Raw genomic sequence first — 21,580 nt, forward strand, 5'->3', positions numbered from 1 at the left:
ATTTAGTAAGTAACGTGTAAACTCCTTTCCCTTGATATCATGTTATAAGTGTTAACTGACTTGTAAAATCGAGTTCTGCTTCTATGCTGGTTGGAAATTTTGAATTACTGTCAAATAACTTCAAAAGCAAATGCTTAAAAAACGAACAGGCAATAAAAAAGTGAGCTATAACTTTTATTGTGAGATTAAAGCCCCTGACATTAAAGCTCCTGTAAGTAACTTAACTTAAAGTCAAAATAGTGTTTTGACCACAGAGTTTCTTTCTGCAGGTTCTCCCCCTCCCTGCTCTTAGTATACATTGGTACAAGTTTAACTGAATGTTTGTCTTTTATTGTAAAAGATATTCATTTCCCTGAACTGAATATCATCAACATATAGTGTTTGTTTTTTGAGATGACAAAACAACCTTCATACCTGAAAGAACCTTACATTTAGAATTATTTTGACTCATAATTAAATCCTTAAAATTGCTTTTCTCTTTTGTGAGTGGCATGAGTTCTGCTCTCCTCTGACTGTGGGTAAACCAGTTTGATGAGAGAGCTGATGGACAGAGTCGAGCTGTACTGTGGCTGGCCTGCTGTTCTCCTCAGGAACCTGCCCTGTTTGTGTATTTATTCGCAGGGGGCTCCAACCAGAATACATGATATATACAGTATATATATAACTTCATTGTTTAACAATGTGTGAAGGAAAGAAGAAGAAAACAACATGAACCCTGTTGTTACTAAGTAAAACAGACTAAAGTAGTATTATAAATAACCTAAGGAAGTGCGGCATAAGGCTGATTTGAAGTCAAACTACTCCTACAATAAGTCCGATTTGTCTTTACCTATTTTTGCATGTGACATAGTTGCTCAAAGTGGGGGGAGAGTTTGTTTCCACATGATTACAGGCAAGAATGTGAGAAAAACAGAATGGCAAGCAGCATGCAGATTTGTTGTCACTTAATATGCACTCTGCAGGAAGTATGATAAACAAGTTATGGACTATAATAGTAAACGGGGGGAAAAAAAGCCATTAAACATTATGGTGTAGGTTACCACATTTACATATCCCATAAAACGAGGGGAAACAAAAGGGTACAGTTTCTCACAAGCGGCTTTTTTAATTGTGCCTGATTTAAGAGGGTGCTGCAACATCCTCAGCACCACTACTTACCGCATCCCTGCACAAATAACGCCTTCTGTAAAACTTTTACATTTTAAGTATGGGTTTTCTCTTTTGACTTTTTCTTATCTCGTCTTTATTTGTTACACTCCCATCTAATTTTGATCTCTAATGCCTGTTCTCAATTCTTCTCTTCACTTTCTTCTCTCATCCAGCTCCAGCAAGGGGAGGAGAGCCTGCTTAACCTCATGATGGAAAACTCCATGCAGTCCACTTGGAAAACACCCCAGCTAGGTCGCAAACCAAGAGGGAGCAGCAAGGCCCGTGCTCGGGGACATCCGCAGTCCACCACCACCACTGAAGCCCAGATACTTCTGCCTGCAGGGGCTGCTTCCATCGTCAGCAGTCCCTCCACTGCCAAGAGCTTCTGGGCCAGCGTGGCAGAGGATAAGCAAAGCTTTGCGGGTAGGAAAGTGGAAAAGTCTAGGGGCACTTCCAAGGTCCTGCATCACCACCACCTTCATCACCACCAGACCAGGAGCTCAGACCTGCACAAGGACCCACCACCGCAGCCTCCCATTTCAAAAATGGATTCATGTCACATTTCTGAGGACCGCGACCGCTGGGATAGCGTTCTTATTGGGAATGGTGTTGCATCAGGGGCTGGTTCTGGTTTCACCACAAGCTCATCTCCTACCCCAGCCTCTAGCCCAGGGCCCATGATGCCTGACATTCTTCGTGGTGGGCCATCACGGCTCCGCCTTTCCCGCCAGGGTAAATCCAGAAATCGGGGATTCGGTGGAGGTGGAGGTATAGGAGGGCTGGAGTCTGTAGACATGCAGCTCACAGGAAAAGACACGTCTCTGCTGGACGCTGCAGAGACCGATGGGTACTTCTCCGATGGCGAGCAGAGTGACACAGACACACGCTCTGCTGGACGCAAACTCCGCCTGTCGCAGTTGCATTCTGGGAATGAGGACTTGCTAAGACGGAGCGTGCTGGCATCCTAAAGAATTGACTAAAAACAAACACACACACACATAGTAATCCAAACAAATTCCTGCTGGCTAGTTGTTTCACCATCTGTGTAGACATTCTACAAAAACATGGCTGGATGGCTTTGTTCAACCAAATCCCTCTCACGTTAACCAGAGGGAAATCTCTTCAGCTCTGACCTGCTTTGTTTTTGAGATGATTTTGAATGTAGCTGTTTGCCTGTCGTTCAGAATCGTTATACATCGGACCGAAGTTAGCCAACCACAAAATGCTGAACATTCAATGAATAGGAAACAAACATTACCTTCAGTCTTTTTTTCTGTTTTGTATTTCAGATTCATTTTTGTTTCTGGGCGTTTAGAGAACCCTATTCTGGCCTCATGTCTGTGATATCTGCCAGACTTGGGAACAAACACTTTGGGGCATTAATATTATTGTTATTCAAGCTGGTTTCAGGGTCTGCTTTGCCCCTGGCCTTTGTGGCCTGAGATGCATCCAATGAGTCCTTGTTTCCTTGAATATGTTCATTGGAAAGATGATTTCACACCAGTGCTGGACTGAATATGTATAGAAGGTGACATGGAACAACATGTATTCAGCCTTGAAAAGCACAACTAGCTAGTCGTAAGAGCTGTATTGTAAGCACTTGTGTGTATAATAGATGCTCATTCAGGATTGGGGTCAATTCTCATCACATTGACTCAGCTGTAATATTTTGTCCTAAGCTGTCACTCTCCATTTTATCTTGACCGACTAAAATGACAGATTTCAATGTTTTCCAGTTTTTGATTTGACCCCAACCCTGGTGCTCATTGGGATTATCACACAGACACACAGACATACTGACACACTGACACGCATATGACCATGAGCAAATCCCTTTGCTCATATAACAGCAATTGCTGAAATGTTGACCTGACTTTTGACAGCTATTTTCAAATTCTTCCTGATTCTGAGTTTTTGTTTTCAAGTCTTTCAAGCCTGACTCTTAGACGAAAAATCATCATAGAACTCTGTGCCTTCTGTCGCTTACCCTGTGCCCCAGCCCCCTTAACCCCGAAAACCTTATCACTCAACCAACAATCATTAAGCAGATCAATCAGTCGTATCTCAATCGGACTTGTAACAATCAAACCATTGTTGGATTGGTTACAGAGTGTAGCCAGCATTGGGCTCCTTGTCACCTTAACAATTATCTAGTGCCTGAAACAAGGATGTAAATGCAGCATTTTTCATTAATCAAACAAATCCTCTGCAACTGTTAGCAAAGCAGAGACATGCAGTACTATCAGTGCAAAGAGCTGCTTACTGTTCTGTGCCCCCCAACCCAAATAGATCTCTGCAGTCCAGAGCCATCAATACAAAGAGTTTAGGTAGTTACAAATCAGCATCCAATTTGCAGTAACTTTGATAATTTTCTCAGTCCTCAAAAATCAAACATGTATCTCGTTACTATACAAGATCGCCCAGGTCCCCAGTAAAAATGAAAGAGTAAAGGCTTCAGGCATCAGGAGAGGTAGAATGATGCTCAACACAGTTCTTTTTAAGTTACGCATTGAGCAGGTTTATGATACCAACATGGCTGCCACTTGAGTTTGGCCTGGATGAGTTCTGGTAACCGATGGCTCTGCTTGCTGCACCTGTTCTCCTGTTAAATGAATGATGACAATGTTATATTCAGCTTCAGAGGCCTGCAATCTTCAGTTCTTGAATTGAGTTGTTTGTAAATTAGTTTTCTCTTTTCTTTTCTTTTTTTTGTTCTCTCAGAGAGTTGTATTTTGTACCTAAAGCAGTCCGTGTTATTCTCAGGGGTTAAAAAAAAATCTTTTGAAAAAAGAATAAAAGGTTGAAAATGTATGGAAAAAGTGACGCCAGACATAGATAAATATATATATACAAACATATTTTATATCATACAGTATATATATATATGTATATGAAGTGATTTGTGTATGTCTAGATACTTCCTTATTTGGCGATCTTCACTGTTTGAACTCCTACACGACTACTACTGAGCATTTTGCCTCTCTCAGTATGATGGTATAACCATCAGCCCTGGGTTCAGTTGTTCCAAACAATAATCAATGCTCATCTGATTTCTAAGAACTTTGATACCTAATCAATCAGGTTTCAAATGAGGCTTAAACAAAGCATCAAGCGTGATTTTAAGGGCTGCTTGACCCAGGCCTGATGAACCAACACTTAAAAAGTGTTTGATCTACTTCCTTTTGTTTTCTCCATATGGACAGTTATGTAACCTGTCTTCGAAGTGACCACGCCAAAGAACAGATCTATGTATCAAGGCAGCATATTTTACATCTTATCTACAGCAACACACAAACACACTCCGCTCCTTCTCTGGCCTTCTATGTGATGAATGCTAGATAAGGATGTTACACAACTGTTACAGCGCTGTCATGGCCAGCATGGTTTAATCCAGACACCAACATTACCTGGATTCTCTCCGAGATCTGCATTCACTGGGTTCACATTGGAAAAAGCCTGCTTCCACAGGACTGCCCTTAAATGCAGACTCACACATGTTAACCCCCTTCAGAAGAAGCCAAATGCTGCTGAACTGAACACACACATTGTATACAGCTCCAGCACGCATCTATACACACACACACACACACACACACACACACACACACACACACACACACACACACACCAGAGCTGGTATAACAGGGTTAATGTAATGTTCAAGATGACTAGTTTTTTACTTATGTGTGGTCCTGACTGCATCAGGAAGAACGAGCTTACTCAGAGGGAAACACCCCCCTAATAGCAGGAAAGTATTATTACAGGTGACAGAGAAGCATCTCTGTCCTTCAGGTGTAGCAACCGTAGAAGTCTCCTCACTTGTCTGTTCTTTAACATAAAGAGGCAAAGTCAGGAAAGTCCCTCTTTTTTTAAGGCAGGGTTACGTGTCAAACTTTGCAAAGAAAGGCAGAGGGATTTGGACTTCTACAACGGCTATAGTTATTACACCCCTAATGGAAACTGATCAAGATAACACACACACACAACAGTAACAGCAACAAAGCTTGAAGTGAGGTTTTTGTGGACGTATTACTGCTCACAGAACCCGGCACTGGGTTGCTGTTACCATTCATGTATTGGTAATACAGAAAAATGTAATCTTGGTTTCAATATTCAATGTTTGGAGTAGCCTGACTTTGTAGACAGTGGTATTAGACAAGGCCTCTCATTAACGGCCTTTACATGTAGTAGCAAATGCTAAGGCTGCACAGCATAGGCAGAAAAAATGGCTGCACTACCCCTACTGAAAGTTATGGCGGTAGTTAGGTTAAAAACTCAGCAGATTACCTGAAGACCGCACTATGATACCATCTCAGTCAATTTGGTTTTGGATTTTTTTTTTAACCTTGATACTGTGCAGCCTTGGCATACACAAACTGGTTGTTATTCTATATTTACAGTGTGGCTTCAATGCCCTCTCCTTCTGTTCCGTAGATACTGTAGACTGCAGTCTCTTGCAGGATCGTTTTCTTTATTTTATTTTATTTTTTATCAACTAGAATGCAACTTCAAAGCATCACCGTCCTCCGTGTGGTACGCTGGTGTGGGTGTTGGCTCACAGCCCAAAATGTGCTCTGATGATCTTTTTGAATTTTGCAACTGTGTCAGGTCAGATATCCGCATGATATGAGATCTAGTTGTATCATGTAGCATCAGTGTCAGCAGAAGATCTGGAGGCCTAATGAGGTTATGTATCTTCTGGGTAAGCCTACCATCTGCACTTCATGATGAACAAATTGTGGATAACTATACAATCATACAGTTCTCTAAATGGTGAGTTATGGCACGCGTGAGAGCAACCCCCTGCATTGGAATTGGAACAAATGCCTCAGCCCAGAAATAAGATGGTGGGCACTGTGCACTTAATGGCAGGTCAGAAACACACCTACACAAAGTGATGCATCCCACCTAGACTTCTTCTGAAAAGATAGTTAAAGGCCAGCACTGATTTCTGCAGGCAATTGGCAACTCTCCTGTACTTCACACAGCGGCTAACGACTGTACAGACACTGTTGTTAGTCTCCTTGGAAAGACATCACTGCACCAGCCAGGCTGGGTGCCTGAGAACTGCCTCAGCTTAGCAACGATCATGTTTGGAGCAGAGAGGCAGGTCAGCAGTATATCCAGCAAGAAACATGTTGGTAAATTCTGTCTTAACAAGCCATTTTGTGCAACAACACCCAATGTTTGTTTGAACAGGAAGACCCCATAAGTTCCATTTGTTTTAACAAGTGGAACTTATGGGTTTTGAAAAAATGAAAAACTGATTGTTGCCCTGAGGTGGCTTTCAGGAACGGGGAGGACATTAGGAGACTGCTCATAGTTTGTCTCTCCTCCTTTGTGTTTGATCCGTCATCCAATTGGAAAGTGGTTTGAGGCTGTCCTAAGGTCAGTAAAGCCAGGGTTGGCAAGTTCTCAAGATTTGTATTGACGATACATTAAACATGATGCCTCGACTTCTCTATCAGGCTGCTTTTATTGTAATAATACAGAATATAGTCACACAAGTCTAGGCACTGAATGTCTGCTGGGCTCAACTAAAATCACTTCTCTCTCTCTGACAAAGATGAGTTGGAAATGGGCACAGAGCTTGTTGCATGTGATCTACAGATGAGATTTAGATTTCTCAAAATGAAGTTATAGAATAGAATTCTTGACCAAAGTTGAATTCATTAGTTTGTTTATATGATTTGGAAATGCAGACTGGCCCGATGACTGCTCAGTGCTTCCTGATATCATTGCCGAGACCTTTCTTTACTGTCTTACACCAGCCATACAAACCAACCCCTCTACCTGCGTACCACTGGAGTTCTTCACAGTTTCAATAATGTATAATACTGTTCAACTACTACTATTACTACTAATAGAGACATTTTCATTTTCCTTGTTTTGAAAAGGTTTTGGAAGCTGTTTTTTTTTTTTTTTGTAACGCTTTTTCTGGCCGCGGTGGCTCGTATCTAACTAGAAAGCTGAGTCATTATCTGCTTCCTCTGTTTTACTGGCGCTTTGCTCTCCTCTCGTTACAGCAAAGTAAAGGCTCAAAATCCACTACTCAGACACACTGCATTGATTGGAGGTTTAGTAACACAAACTGGGCTGTTGTGGAGGCAGAAACAAAGTCAAGATTGGTGGAGTCAAAGAACAAAACTGATTTAAGTCAAGAAGCCTTCGGTTATTCTTTGAGGATTTGGAGGTCATTAACTGGCACACAGGTGGATTGTGGTTTCCGTTTTTATTTTCTGTCAGCAAAAATGGCAACTGTTTTGTCAAAGTCTTGACACTGTAACTATTGGCTGACCAAAACATATATATGACATAACATATATATATACCTGTACTGTGAGAAATAAAAAAAATAGTTTTAAGTATTTTTTTGCTTTAATGTTGGAGGATATAAGTTGGTCCAAAACAAACAAAAACTTTTCAGCACCTGAGAATTTCAGTCAATCACGAATATAAAACTATATCTACAAAAAGTACTCTAAGGTTACTTGGAGTGATTTGTTTTCTAAGATTTGAAAAAACTAAATTTGCAATCCTGTGTGAAATGTAAAAAAGATTTATAAGATGCCTATTTATTCCGACCAAAATTCCAAAACAAAGGTGATGTGTGGTTACTTTGTAATGTTTGCCATTTTTGTTAGAATAATTAACTGTAACCGTTAATCAAACATAACAGTTGAAGAGACAATGTATTGTCTCCTTTTCTATCAATTTATTGGCCAATTGTTTCAGCTTAATCTTTTCCTGAGTCTGATTTCTCAACCTTAAAGGAATTTTTCATGAAAGAATAGCAGCCATGTTAAGTTAAAGGAAATCTGAAAAGAACTTGTCCTTATAATACACTTCCTTTAGTTTTATTATGACTGTTTCATTGGTCCAAAATCTCTTTGCCAAAAACAGTCTTTGGCTCCGCCCACTGAAGCTCAACACAGTGAGATTATGATGTATCTGCCTCGATAGCAGCTCTGAGAAATCTTTTAAACTAAAGCTCCCGTCTGCTCAAACTGTGCACCTTTCTCTGCCTTCATCTTCCAACATCTCCCTCCTCCCTGTTCATTAGCCATCTTCCCCCCCCCCCCCCCCCCCCCAATGTTGATAACTCCTCCTTTTTCTCTCCTGTCCAGTTATCAGCCTCCTTGGCCCACGTGGCGCTTTTGGAATCTCTGTTAAAGCATAGGAAGATCAAATTTCTTCTTTTTTTTAATATGAAAAGAAAAAAGGATGTCTGTAGCTTTAAGGACAAATAATGACAGGCACATCTTGTGGATGTACATGTGAGGAGGGGAAAACGTTTCACTCTGCTTTGCTCTGGGTTGCTGAAAGAGAGATAGAGAGAGAGCGATGGATAGAGAGAGGAGAGGAGGGAGACATTACCTGAACCGAAGCCAGAGAAGCAAGCAGAGAAAGAGAACAACTTGTTCTTTCCCCTGCGTTCTGTTTGCAGCCCGTCTACACAGTCGAGTTAACAAGCAGCTAATATAAACAACACCAGGCCCTTCCCTTCTGCTGCCCTCTTGCCTCCTCATATCTGCCTCTCTCTTTCAACCCCCTGTACTTTCTCCACTCTCTCCCTCTCTCTCTGTACAGTCAGGTCTCTATACAGGTGTTTCCTTCACAAACTGAAACAACTGAATCAGGATAGCAGTGCAGAAACTTTGAAGACTGGTCATTAAATAACACGATTGGCCTTGAGAAGGATTCATTATTCTATAACCAACATTATTTTCCCATAAAAATCATCCTCTGTTGATATATATTGTCGGTTGATGTTTTTGTTAGATTACATGTAACTCAGCCAACATTACTACGCGAGTCCTGATAATAACAAGCCATAATGAGATCATGCAGGACATCTTCTTGGTGTCTTTTTTTTTTGCCTTTGCTAGGGATGACTTATTTGATTCTTTAATCTAATGAAACACAAAAAAATTCAGCCTGGTTAAAAAAAAATCTTTCCAAAACATGCACAAAAGTTACATTTTCAGTACAAAGTAACAAAGATAAAAACTTGTCTTGAGGAACAACAGTCCTTGAAAGTGTAAAGTGCAAATGTCATCTTAATGCACACCTGCACTAGTTTATGGGCCTGTGGTGACTACAGATTGCTAACTTGTAGTGAAAGGAAAGACTGAAAATGATTAGTTTGTGCTGAATTTGTTTACAGATGAGAGAGTTTAAGCACTGGGGAGTTGACTGAACTTTTTGCAGATTACACTTTGTCCATGCTTAGCCCTTCAATGTTGTCGTGATCAAATGTTATTAATCGAGAAATAACTGATTGCGACATGGGAGGGATGTTGCTGAGTATTGACATGACAGGTGAACACATTTCTGGTGTTGGCCCTTTTATTAGATTTGATAATCTTAAAAAGAATAACAAGTAACACCAGCTTCATCACTAAAATGTCAAAATACATCACCCATCTGTTAATACTCACAATGGTTGTGTGCATTTTTATCAAGATAAGATTATAAATTTGGCCAACGCAATCAAGTCTTGAAGCTGAATCCATTTATATATTTTTTTGCCAATTGAACTTGAAGTAGTGATAGAAACATGGCTCGAGTCCATTTTCTGGTTCCTCCCTCACACTCTGAGAGATGTACTCAGCCTCCCTTTCCATCTGGTTTAAGCATTAGGCTCCTGGGAGGTTCACACTCAGACATACATACATCACTGCAGACAAATTGAGTTGTAAAAGCAACCGAGACACACGGAAGATCAATTTGGCAAAAGCCACCGTCTCCCACTGGTGGTCGAGCAACATTTGGTAACATTTAATTTGAGCTCGGCTGGGAACTGTACACAAAGTATAAATACAACAAAGGGACACGAGTAGGAATCTGTCATTGGAGGGAAAAAGAGTTATTTCAGCAGACACTGGAGACACTTCACTTCCAGGTGTGAATGCAAAGTGAATAAATCATGTCTCTAGTCAAAATTTAAATTGACTCTGCAGGTTAAGACCATATAAAGAGGCCCTCTGTATCGTATTTCTGTCTCTGTTTTGTCACCTACTCGTAATTACATTTCTCTATCTGTCTCTGATTTATTTCTCTCTCCTGGTTTCTGTCATTTTATTTCATTGTTCACTGTTCTTCTCCACTGCTTTTATAATTGGACTTTGTTTTGTCTTTAGCACACACATGGCAAATTCTCCTCTAAGGAAAATATGTATTTATTTGGGGGAAGGGAATATTTTGGATTATGTTACTTGAGGATATGCAGTCTCTCTGTCTGTGTGTGTCTTATAAAAGATTGTGTGTGCAGACAGGTGTGGATGTTGTGGATGTCTGTAGTTACAGGTATTAGAGGAATAAAGTTAGTGTGTGCAAGGTGAGACAGACTTTGGGTTAAAAGTAGCTGCATCAATCCAGCAGGTAAACTGGTCTCCCGTCTTTCTCCTCTTCCATTAGGCTACGTCCACACTAAAAGCTCCCTTATTTTGAAAACCCCAAGAAAAAAACACAAGTCAACACTAGCCTTTTTTTTATCTCGTATTCCCTGAGATCTCTGTCTACACTGAAATGCCTAAAAAAGAAACAGAAAAAAAGCACATTTTCTGGGTACTACGATGCTGAGGCTCTGCAGTTTCAACATCTGTTGAATCCCCTCTTGCTCTCTGTGACCAGCGTTTATGTGTGCTATTCCAAAGCCAAATTCTCATATTTGTTCTTATTTAACGTCCCAGTATAAAGAACCAGTATGAATGTTCCCTTTTAGTTGGTTTCATTAACCTTAATGAGTCACATTTCAGGCAAATGTGTCATCCATAATATTTAGCCATATTAATACATTCTGTTTTTTTACATGCATTTAAGTCACTGCATGTCAGTAAGCCTTCTTTCAACTTCTATGACAGATGCTAATCCACTTTTCCTATCAATGAAACAGCAAAGCCCGCAGATGGAAATAACCATTACATGTAGCGATGAATCCTTCTTAAACTTCACAGTCCCTGACTAGTTTTTTTTTTTTTTTTTTTTTTTACAAGTCTCATCTATTGCATAACAAGGCTGGAATTAATCAATTTTTGGTGACAGGTTTTTAAAAAGCTGCAGTTTTGATTAAGAAAAACACTGGCTGAATGTGGACAAAGAGCCATAACAGAATCCTTTGGGTGTACTTTTATGCATAACCTCCCTGTTTATAGTCTTTGTGTTGCCGTGGCATTTAATGTCTCTTTCATCCACTTCATGTCTCTCTCTTTTCCCTTTTTCTCCTCCCGTCTTTCTCCATGTCGCTCCTCAGTGCAGAATAAGTGTTTTCAGACCCTCATTGATAACTAAAAATAAAAAACGTTCCTTTCTTGCCTGACCTGCAATCCAGAGTTTTCTCCCTCAGGTTTAAAACACATTGTGAGTTATCACATAGAGACGGTTTGGTTTTCAAAATTTGAGCAACTTGTTTTTCCTGTTATTTAATTCTGTACTTACTCCTATAAGCACTTACAGTATGTATATCCAATTTTTTTTAATTAATCTATTTATCTCCCTTCCCTCTGCTCTCTCTCTCTCTCTCTCATGATTATTTTTTTACATTACTGGTCATCATTCTGCAAAATTAGGTTGTTTGGCATCACATTGGTCATATTTAGGCACTATTTGAATACCAATCAGCATAGTCCAATCAAAGCAGAGCTGGACACAGGTTTCTCCTCCTCCTCCTCCTGTCTTATTTGTCTTTATAAAGGTGTTCAAATCTGGTGTCCAGCGTCTCCTCCACTCTGCATCGGCTGTTCAATACAATAATATGAATGTTGCAGGAGTTAATTCTTCTGTATTCTTTGTTTCAAAGAATGTTGTGCCATTTGTTAATAGCAAAGAGAACTATTGAACATATATGACAAAGAAGAGCTATTTTAAATTATTTTTTGGCTTTTTTTGCTATATTTATTTTCTTGTATTAGAATCTTCTTTGTAGGAGGGAATATAAAAAAATGTATTTTTCATTAGTGCGAAAAACCTATTTTCTTCCTTTTTGTACAATTTCGATGTTTTAAGCGAGACTTTGAAAAGCAATATGATGATGATGATGTTTCCTGTGACTGTATCTGCATGCTGTTTGTGTTGCCTTAATGATGGCTGCAACCCACTTTCAACCCACCCAACTCCAACCTGTTTCCTCCAAATCCCCCCCCCCCCCCCCCCCCCCCCCCCCCCTCCCCCAACTCCTACCCAACTGATGGAGTCCCAGTTCCACCTGATCCAGTCCAGTCCAGTGCAGTCAATAAAGCAGTGCTTTCTGTGTACACAAACCTCTCTGCCTCTCTGTCTATCACACTAACACACAAACGGACGTCTCATTTACCACTTCTTTCACACCTACATTGATTTAAAAAAAAAAAAAAAAATCCTGGGTTAACACATCCCATATTTTCAGAAATACATCTGAATTATTTTTAATATTTGATTTTAAGTAATCTACATTATCCTTGACAGGTCTCATATATACAAACAAACACTGTATTTCATCATTTTGAGACGTTTAACAAAGACAAATTCATGACAAAAACTAATCAACTGGTGGTGCAAGAAGAACTGGAAGTTCTCAGATGTCATTCTTATTCATTTCCTGGCACCTTGGATATCTGCACCAATTATGTGTTCATCCATGTAAATGTATTGATCTTTTAGCAAAGCTTCTGACTCATGGTGTTGCTAAGAGAAAAGTCAAGACTAAACAGCCACCTGCGAAGACAGACTTTGATCAGAAAGGCAATATTTGGGATATCAGAACTTGCATTGTCAGTTAGTTACTGTCAGTATAGGCTTTCAAGTGCGTAAAAATACCTCTCCTTAAAAAAAACCCCACCACATGTCAGAAACCTGGAGTTTGTCAAGAGACATGAGACTGAAGGCATGATGCAAAAGACTCTGTGGTCTGATGAAACCAAATCCAAAATGTCATAGCTGATGCAAAGGGTTGTTTGTACTGGAAGGGCAGATTTTATCCACCCTCTAACACCAGCCATACCTCGACGTTGAAGCTTCAGACTTGGCCTGTGTATGTAGGGAGACTCCGCCAGAGGTTCAGAGGAACAATGCAGAGATCCAAACAGGCACATTTCAAGGAGAGCGCAGTTTCTCAGTGCCAAAGGCCTGAGAGTAGGGCCAGCAAATTTCTTCTCCAGCACGACTCCAACAAGCTGCCAAAGAATCTTTAGAGAGGCTTCACAACAAGAATGTGAAAGTCCTTCTGTAGTCCCAAAGCCCAGATTTTAATTTCAGAGAAAGTCTGTGCAATGACTTGAAGATTCAGCCATATCAGCAAAATCCAAATATGCCGTCCTGATGCAGATGTAATTATTATTTTTTTTTTTACAAAACTTGAATAAACTGAAGTTATATGAATTGTCATTCTTTATTTCTAAGATCAAATTACTAAGTGCAATGTGATATTGGTGTCTATAATGACACACCCACAGAGGAGTTATCTCTCCTTAATGGAAAGTTTTGCACTTGTCATCTTGTTATTTTGGTTCTCTGGATCTCTGATGATTTACTCTCAATGCTGTCATAATCATAACATGATGGGGTTTGAACTATAAGTATTAGGTGTTTTTGCTTGAATGGGATCATTTATTCCTGATTAGCTTAAGCACACTATTTGCTTTTGCTGTCTCTCATTACACATCCCCTGATTTGTATGTCTGCTTTCTTTTCAGAGGTAAGTAGAAGCATTTTCTTGTGATATTGAGGCAGTGGAACATAAACTATGGGCCAAAGACAGACTCTTTAAATACTTTATGGAGGCACAGTTACAGACTCTGTTCTTGTTTGTTTATTTCAGGGCCTCCCAGCTTGAAACAAGGATTGATTATTACCTACTCATCCTTTTCGGGTTTTCTTTAGCTCTAGTGTGATTTTCCTCATAATCTGATTACTTCCTCCTGCTGTATTCTATCTCACTTCTGTCTGTTATTTTGCCAGCCTATTGTGAAGGTTTAACTAGTTCAATCCACTCAGCAGTTACACTTTAAACAATGTCCCCCTGCAACTTGAAAAAATGAGCTAGATACCATTTCTCTAGAATAAATTCATGGTTTTGTTTCATGTGCCTGCCATCCTATAGTCCACATCCTCAGATGGTGTTTGGGAAGCAGCAGGCAGAAGTTTCAGAGCTAAGTGTGCCTCAGAGGACTCAAGCTAACTTTTTCATGCACCTGCTACAGTGCTTTTACAAACAGCAGTTATTAAAGCTGTGGTAAGCAAGTTTTTTTATAATGTAAAAAAAGTTTTCAAGCACAACTGCAGAAACATCCAACCTAACTTTCTGGTCCTAGTGCTTTGCGTTCTGTGAGGTGAACTTTAAGTAAAGAACAGTGATCACACTGAGAGTCCACCCGGAGTCTGAATGCAAACCGAAATGGAAAAAGGATACAACATTTTTTTACAATACAGTATGAAAACATCGAGAGAAAGACAATGTTTTGTATGATTATTTATTCTTATAGAAAGGTTGTCTTTGTCTGGATACTGTTTTGTTCAAATCCAACCATCTTTCTATACATATCTACATCTATCCTGTGTATTGATTACAATTCTACTCACATTCACTGACATAGATGAGCCTGCACCTTTCAACCAATCATCAATACTGAACTTCTCTGGGCATGATACACTTGTTGATTTTCAGTTTTTGTGCCATTCACTGATTTGATTTATTAATTAATTTGCAAGGTGATCAATGTATAATCAGAAAGGGTCTGTTTAAAATATAAATCAATCGGTTCAGTTGTTGTAGAAACTACTAAATGAAAATAAAAATGTGTTTCTTTCTGATACATTTAGAAGTACAGGAGTTCAGTCTGTAGGGACTTGGGTTGGGAACCGGAGGGTCGCCAAATCAAGTCTCAGTGCGGATCAAGTCTGGAAATTGGTCTGGTAGCTGGAGAGGTGCCAGTTCACTCCCTGAGCACTGCCGAGGTGCCATTGAGCAAGGCACTGACCACCCCTCCACCAGGTCATGAGCGCTCACTGTGAACGCCCCCCTCACTCTGACATCTCTCCATTAGTGCATGTCCATAGGATCCTGTTTGTGCATGTGTGTGTGTGTGTGTATTTCAGCCAATTTGTGTGTAGCATGTTCAACAACAGTGTAAAATTGAATTTCCCCTCTCAGGTTTAATAAAGTGTGTCTTCTTCTTCCAGAAAGAGGGGTTGTCTTGATTAATTTTGCAGTTTTGTATTAGTCTTAACTGTTTGTGATTCTCTTCCTATACTAGATTTGCAAGTCATTTTGAGACTTCATTAATTTTCTTGAGGGCATCTCAAACATTATCAACCGATGCTTTTCACCCACAGCTCAAAGATTTAAGCCTGACTGACTGAAATGGCAGAAACATGAAAGACATCTCCCAGGATCACCAGCTGGTAAGTGAAGACAGTTTGAGTGAGTTAAAGAGGCTTTGGTGATGATGGATGCTTGGATTTAATTTGAAACAACTATCACTTGCCACTGCCACATCCCCCACTGAATGAAAAAAAAACCTTTTGAATGCTTTAAGGGCATCATTAAGAAATTTGTCATATCATGCAAGATATTAAGTTTCACTGGTGTGATATTTCAGGGAATTCAGGAAAGCTTATCAGAATCAGAAATACCTTATTAATCCCGGGGGGGGAATTTTAACTGATCTGCTGTGATTGTACTAATCTTTACAGCTAACTGTCTTCCCAAGTGTCAGCAAGCAATGCAAAGTATTACGCATCATCAGCTAGCTCATTAGCCATGCTATCAAACACACATGCTCCATGAGGAGTGCTGATAAGCTTTTTTTTTCTCAGTCCAAAAGACACGGGGCAGAACGTACTTTCCTGCATGATGTGACAAGCGTCTGGCAAAGGAAAAAAATGACAGACAAAAAATCAAAATGTCAAGGCATCCATTTAACAGCCTTTTGTGCTGGCAGCAAGTTAATCTGACACATTGTAGAAAAATCGATAGAGAGCAGAAGACTGTTAGGATGAACTGTTGGCAGATGACATCCACCACTGTGAAACCGTGAAATCCACATTAGTTTCAGGACGTCCAGGAACAGTCAGAGGAAGGAGGTGGGCGGCTCTGCTCGGGGGGTTGAACAATTGTATCTGTTATAATCTGATGGACTGTCCTGCACATACACACACTGACAACATAGTCCCACACAAGCAGATCATAGTCCTCCTGACACATGCTCTTATATTTTTTTTTATTCCCTGCTCCCTTGAGAGCCTTACTCCACCGATACATTGAGGCCAGACCAGTTTTTTCACTTGTGAGGTGTTTAAAATGTCAAGAGGCCACTGGGGTTTAGAATGTTCCTGATAAATTATAAATTATCTAGCTCCTCCAACAACAACAAACAAAAGGCTCAGTAGAGGGCTCGGCTTTAAAAAGAAGAAAGAAAAGCACAAGATCCTGTGGGCATTAAAAAAAAAGTTGTTCTTTGTTGCTTTTTGGTCTGGATCCAACGAACTCTGCAGTAAGTGACAAAGCCCTTCCCGTACAAGACCTCTGTAAATACTTAGCAGAGTCAGAAAGGAGGAAATGCTGTGAAGAGTTATTATCTTGTTTTATATTCTAATTTTTTACATGTGTTCATCTGTAATATTTCCAGAAAACTGAAACGTCTCACGGCAGCTCAGACTTTTTAATCACACTCTCGCATGCTGAGGTTTTATCATTTAGCCTAAAAAGAGAAAGAAAAAGAGAGAGGGGGGGAGAGGACATACGCCTACATATAGACAGCCAGGATGCAAAACAAAAACTGGTCATTTGTTAATGAAGCCTTGCGTATTGCAACCCTCTGTGTTGTCAGTGAAGCATACTGCAGTCTCAGTTCACCTTCCCTTAATGAAAGTGACAGCTGTCTTGTGAACAAGTCCTGTGCAGGTTAACAGTGTTTAGGTAGAACTGCCCAGATGGGCACCTCACATTCACACTGCCAACATGTAAGCTTGTGTGTGTGTGTGTGTGTGTGTGTGTGTGTGTGTGCATGCCATGAATTTTGCGGCTCATGCATGTTAATCTGAGATTGACTTCAAATTGGATATACTTGATAGGACATGCCGGTCGCCAACCATATCCAAACAGGCTGTTAATCGACTGATTCCTGTCACAGGCCGGTCAATCGCCGAACAGTGAAACATACCAGTGAATCTTTGGAGGTTGTACAAAAAGACTGTTTTTGCAAGTTGCTGTTAACCACCTCGTCTGACACCTACCAAGCAGCAGCGATATCAGGCATTGGAATTAATAAATCTTGTTGCTAATTGTCTTCTTTGGTTCTGTATGTCATATAGAGACATCAGTATTAGTTTCAGTCTGTTTAATTTCCAGTTCAAAACTCCGCACAGGAGCTTTAACTATACTATTTTATTAAAAAAAACACTTATCTCAGAAATGTAATTAACTATAGTGACAACGCCATGAAAAACGAGTTTTCTCGGCTGACCGATTATCAAACTGTGTTATACACAGTTATATGTCAGAGCAGCTTGTAAAAGTCACAAGAAAGCAGAAAATAAAGTTACAGCAGCAAATGACCAACTGAAGCAGATCCTGAAACAGTCCATTATGTGGAAATTGCAATTACTTTAGTCAGACCAATAACTTAAGATAATAATGGATTATTTTTATACATCCTCTTAGTAGGAAGTAGCTGATGTTAAACAGTGTTTCTCATTTTTCCTGTCCTGTGACACTTCAGTTGATGCTTTGGAAAAACTTTTTTCTTAAAATCTGTAACTTCTGCAAACAGAAGGAAAAGGGACTTCAGAGATGTATAGACGTTCTCAGAGACCCTCAGCTGCCTTACTGTACTGCCCTCTGGTGGCATGATATGAAACAACTGAATAGCTGAATTGCACCACAGAGCCATTACAAACACCTGCACTTCCAATTACAGTAAGTGCTAAACCAGTTTTTAAATAGACCACTGCTGTAGCTAACAGATTTGTAATGCACTTGCACTTAAATTATAAAGGACTGCGTAACATAAAATTGAGTGAAAGACAAACACATGTCATTGTCATAGTCTCACTGTAAAAGACTTTCCAAACTAAATATGTGTAAAGCATTAAGAAATGCATTTCCAGTTTATTATGTAACAGAAGACTGTCATTAATCACTAGGCCTAAATTCAGTTATGAGAAAATGTTGACGATATAAAATTAAGTTTAAAAAATATATACAGTATATGCTGTGTGCGGGTCCATTGAATGTGCCAAAACTCTGCCCATTCACAGAAAGAAGCTTCTAAAAAACTGGAACTCAAAATCTTCAGATTCTGGCATCAAGGCAAGATGTACTTGTGTAACGAAAGCATAGCTAGTTAGCGAAACTGCAGACCGTAATTTGGAAACTTGTAAGTCATGATCTGTTAGCAGAACTGAAGATGCTGCAGCACTGATTGTTTCATATTGTTGAAGCGCTAGGGAGGTGGGATCATTCTGAGGGGCCTCGGTGCATATTTGGCCGTTTGCCCCTTCCCCAAAAAACCTGAACCCAAAAGTGATGAAAACTTTCTAAAAGTCTAAATCCATAATTCAGTCAAACATAGTTCTCAGACTTTTCAGATGCTGACAGCAACTTTTTTTCCAACATATATAGTGTGTTTAGAAACCAGTTTTGGATTTTGATTTACACTGACTTGAGAGGTTAGGTAAAGGTTAACATATCTTTTTCATTCCTAAGACCTCTTCTGAAAAGAGTTACACAATTTGGTACTCCAGGTACCTTTGTAAGAATTAACACTTACATATTGTAAAAGTAGCCTATGTGGACTATAAAAGTTTACCATTTAAAATAAATAAATAGGATGGTCCAATTAATATATGTTTTGAAACTCTAAGCCAGTTTAAATATATTGAGCACAAACTACTAAATAGTTAATTTTCAGTTTTTTATTAACACCTTGGAAAATAAGATTCATTTATGTTTACATCCTCATGATCTTAATGGAGACTCCACAAAGAGCCAAATCTTATGGACACATGCAGCCACGTTGTCCTACCCCCTCTGAGTGACTGTGTAATGTTTGATGTCAGTTGAATGAATATGATAGGATAGGGTATACGACACGATAGGACACTAATACGATACGATGTGATGTGATACCACACGATACTATACCGTACCATTCGATTTTCAGACACTTGATTGTCCCCTTGGTGAAATAACAGTGAACTGTTCTTTCTTATTTCTTTTTGGCTGTTCTTTGTATTTGTTTGTGAGTCTGGCAGGCAAAGTTGATCACAGCAGCAGTGAAGGACACATCTCCATGGCCTCTGTACCTTTCCCCTTTGCAATCTGCTATAAATAGCTTCCAATGTGTGTGTGTGTGTATGTGTGTTATCCCCCCTTGAAGAGATATTTACCCTTTCATTAAGGGAAGGTGAAAGAGACACAGAGGCAGAGAGACTATGGCAGAAAATGTTTTAGAATAAAAAATGAAGCATAGGTAAAGAGAAGGTGAGGACACAATACATTAAGTTAACACATCAGAATAATAACTTTAAAGCTGGATTTGGATGCTCTTAGAGACAGGAAGTATGCAAGATTTGGAGTTTTTCCACTTGCAAAACTGCTTAAGCCACATTTACCAACATATGAACACTCTCTGCCTCACTTATGGTGCAGGATGAGTGTATTGGGGAGATGTGAGTGCAGCAGATAGTCGGGGCTTACTGTAAAGATGTTTCTGTCATTCTTCTTCAACAAACTTGAGAGTTTGATATGGAAGATTCTGGTCATTACAAAGACTGCATGGGCAGCGCATTCACAGGTTAGCAGGTCTACAGGCAGGTAAGCCAACTATTATTTCATTCATTATGTATAAGATAAATGCATTGACTTGTTAAATGAAAGCAATAATAAAAGATAATGTATTTTTTCATATATTTCAGTCATTGAAGCTGTCATGATGTTAAGAGAATTTCAAAATATAAAACAAATGTGCTCCTTAAATTAATTTCCTTACCTCAGACCAGCATCACATCATGTAAAAAGCTTTGCAGCAGGATTCAAGCTGATAAATAAATCAATGGATTGATGGTTAAAGGAATTTTTTTTTAAATGGCAATACATTTTTTTTTGTAAAAAAGAAAAAAACAATTTTACATGATACAACTGCTAATTCTTTAAAAATTGTAGCCCACACTGTTTCCACAACAAATGGCACTACCTATTAAACATTTGACCGCTATACAGTGCACTCTCCGTCTCCCCCTGGTGGCAGCTTTTGGTTAAACTAACTCTGAATTATACATAAACACAAACATAACCACCAGTACAATACTCTTAACCTATTAGAGGAGTATCACAGTTAACTTAAAGTAACATCCTAATAGTTTTTTTTTTAAAAGTCTAGACGAGGCGTCATACAAAGTATAGACTATAGGATCATTATTGGTGTATTATCAATTCTTCTTCTACAAATCTTCTTTTTACAGCATGCCATTTAACCACAAAGTAATCCACCAATTAATTTTAATTTGCTTGAATATGAACACATTTTGAAGCTTTTTGAGGACTCGATGTTACAGTTCGAGGTCCAAGAGGTCATTCCCAGGGTATTTTTAATCACATAATCAACATTTACCTTGATACTTTTTAATGCACTCTGGGCACCTTATTTACATTCAAAATACACACCTTCCTCATTGAAAATAATTTGAGATGTGTTCTTCACATTTGATGCACACCTGCTATCAATAATAATTTAATGATGGAGTTGGAGAATAAGTGCATTTCTGCAAACATTTGCTTATTGCAATACTACTATACACATTTTCCTACAGCCTACAGACAATATACTGTAGTGTCTGCACTGTTTACCATTAACATTACCATTCATATGTAACGTTCAAATTGAGCTTTATAAATAGAAATTAAATTAAGAGAGAGAGAGAGAGAGAGCGAGAGAGAGAGAGAGCGAGAGAGAGAGAGAGAGAGAGAGAGAGAGATGCAAAGTGTCTCCACCCCCAACCCCCCAAGGAGGTTGACATCCTGGGTGACCGTATATCGCCTAAATTGAGGCCCCTTTGGGCATGAGGCCCCGGGCAATTACCTACCTTCAATTGCCTAATGGTACATCAAGGACACCACAGCCCCATATACGGGCCAGGGAGCTCAGTGTTTTGATGCTTTAAACACATCAAGACTACCAAACAACTACTCTGTTCTTGGTCATACAAACAATTGGAAGTCAATGTTGACATAAGCCAGTAAGTATGGCTTTAGGCATCAGGAAGAGGTTCTGACACCCACCATAAATATTTAGACCTTAGAATCACTTTTGCAATAAGCGAACGATCCCATAGTTTTTAGTTCTTTTCAGAACTCTATGAAATTGATAGTGGAGACTATTTAAAGTGTTATTAGTGAACTTCCTTCCAATTTTGCAATGTTAAAGTCATGTGGCTGTCTAATATTGTTGTATTT

At 39.4% G+C, this 21,580-nt stretch overlaps 1 protein-coding gene across 1 annotated transcript in view; it reads left to right on the forward strand.

The window, feature by feature from the left end:
• Positions 1–12,410, forward strand: part of jade2 (jade family PHD finger 2) — a 166,506-nt gene extending 154,096 nt beyond the window's left edge. Inside the window, exon 14 of the mRNA XM_061055388.1 lies at positions 1,323–12,410. Coding sequence (XP_060911371.1) covers positions 1,323–2,117 — 795 coding nt within the window. The 3' untranslated portion in view covers positions 2,118–12,410. The remainder of the gene's footprint in view (positions 1–1,322) is intronic.
• The last annotated feature ends 9,170 nt before the right edge of the window (positions 12,411–21,580 follow it).

The sequence above is a fragment of the Labrus mixtus genome, chromosome 14 (genome assembly GCF_963584025.1).
Source record: "Labrus mixtus chromosome 14, fLabMix1.1, whole genome shotgun sequence".
Taxonomy (NCBI): Eukaryota; Metazoa; Chordata; class Actinopteri; order Labriformes; family Labridae; genus Labrus; species Labrus mixtus.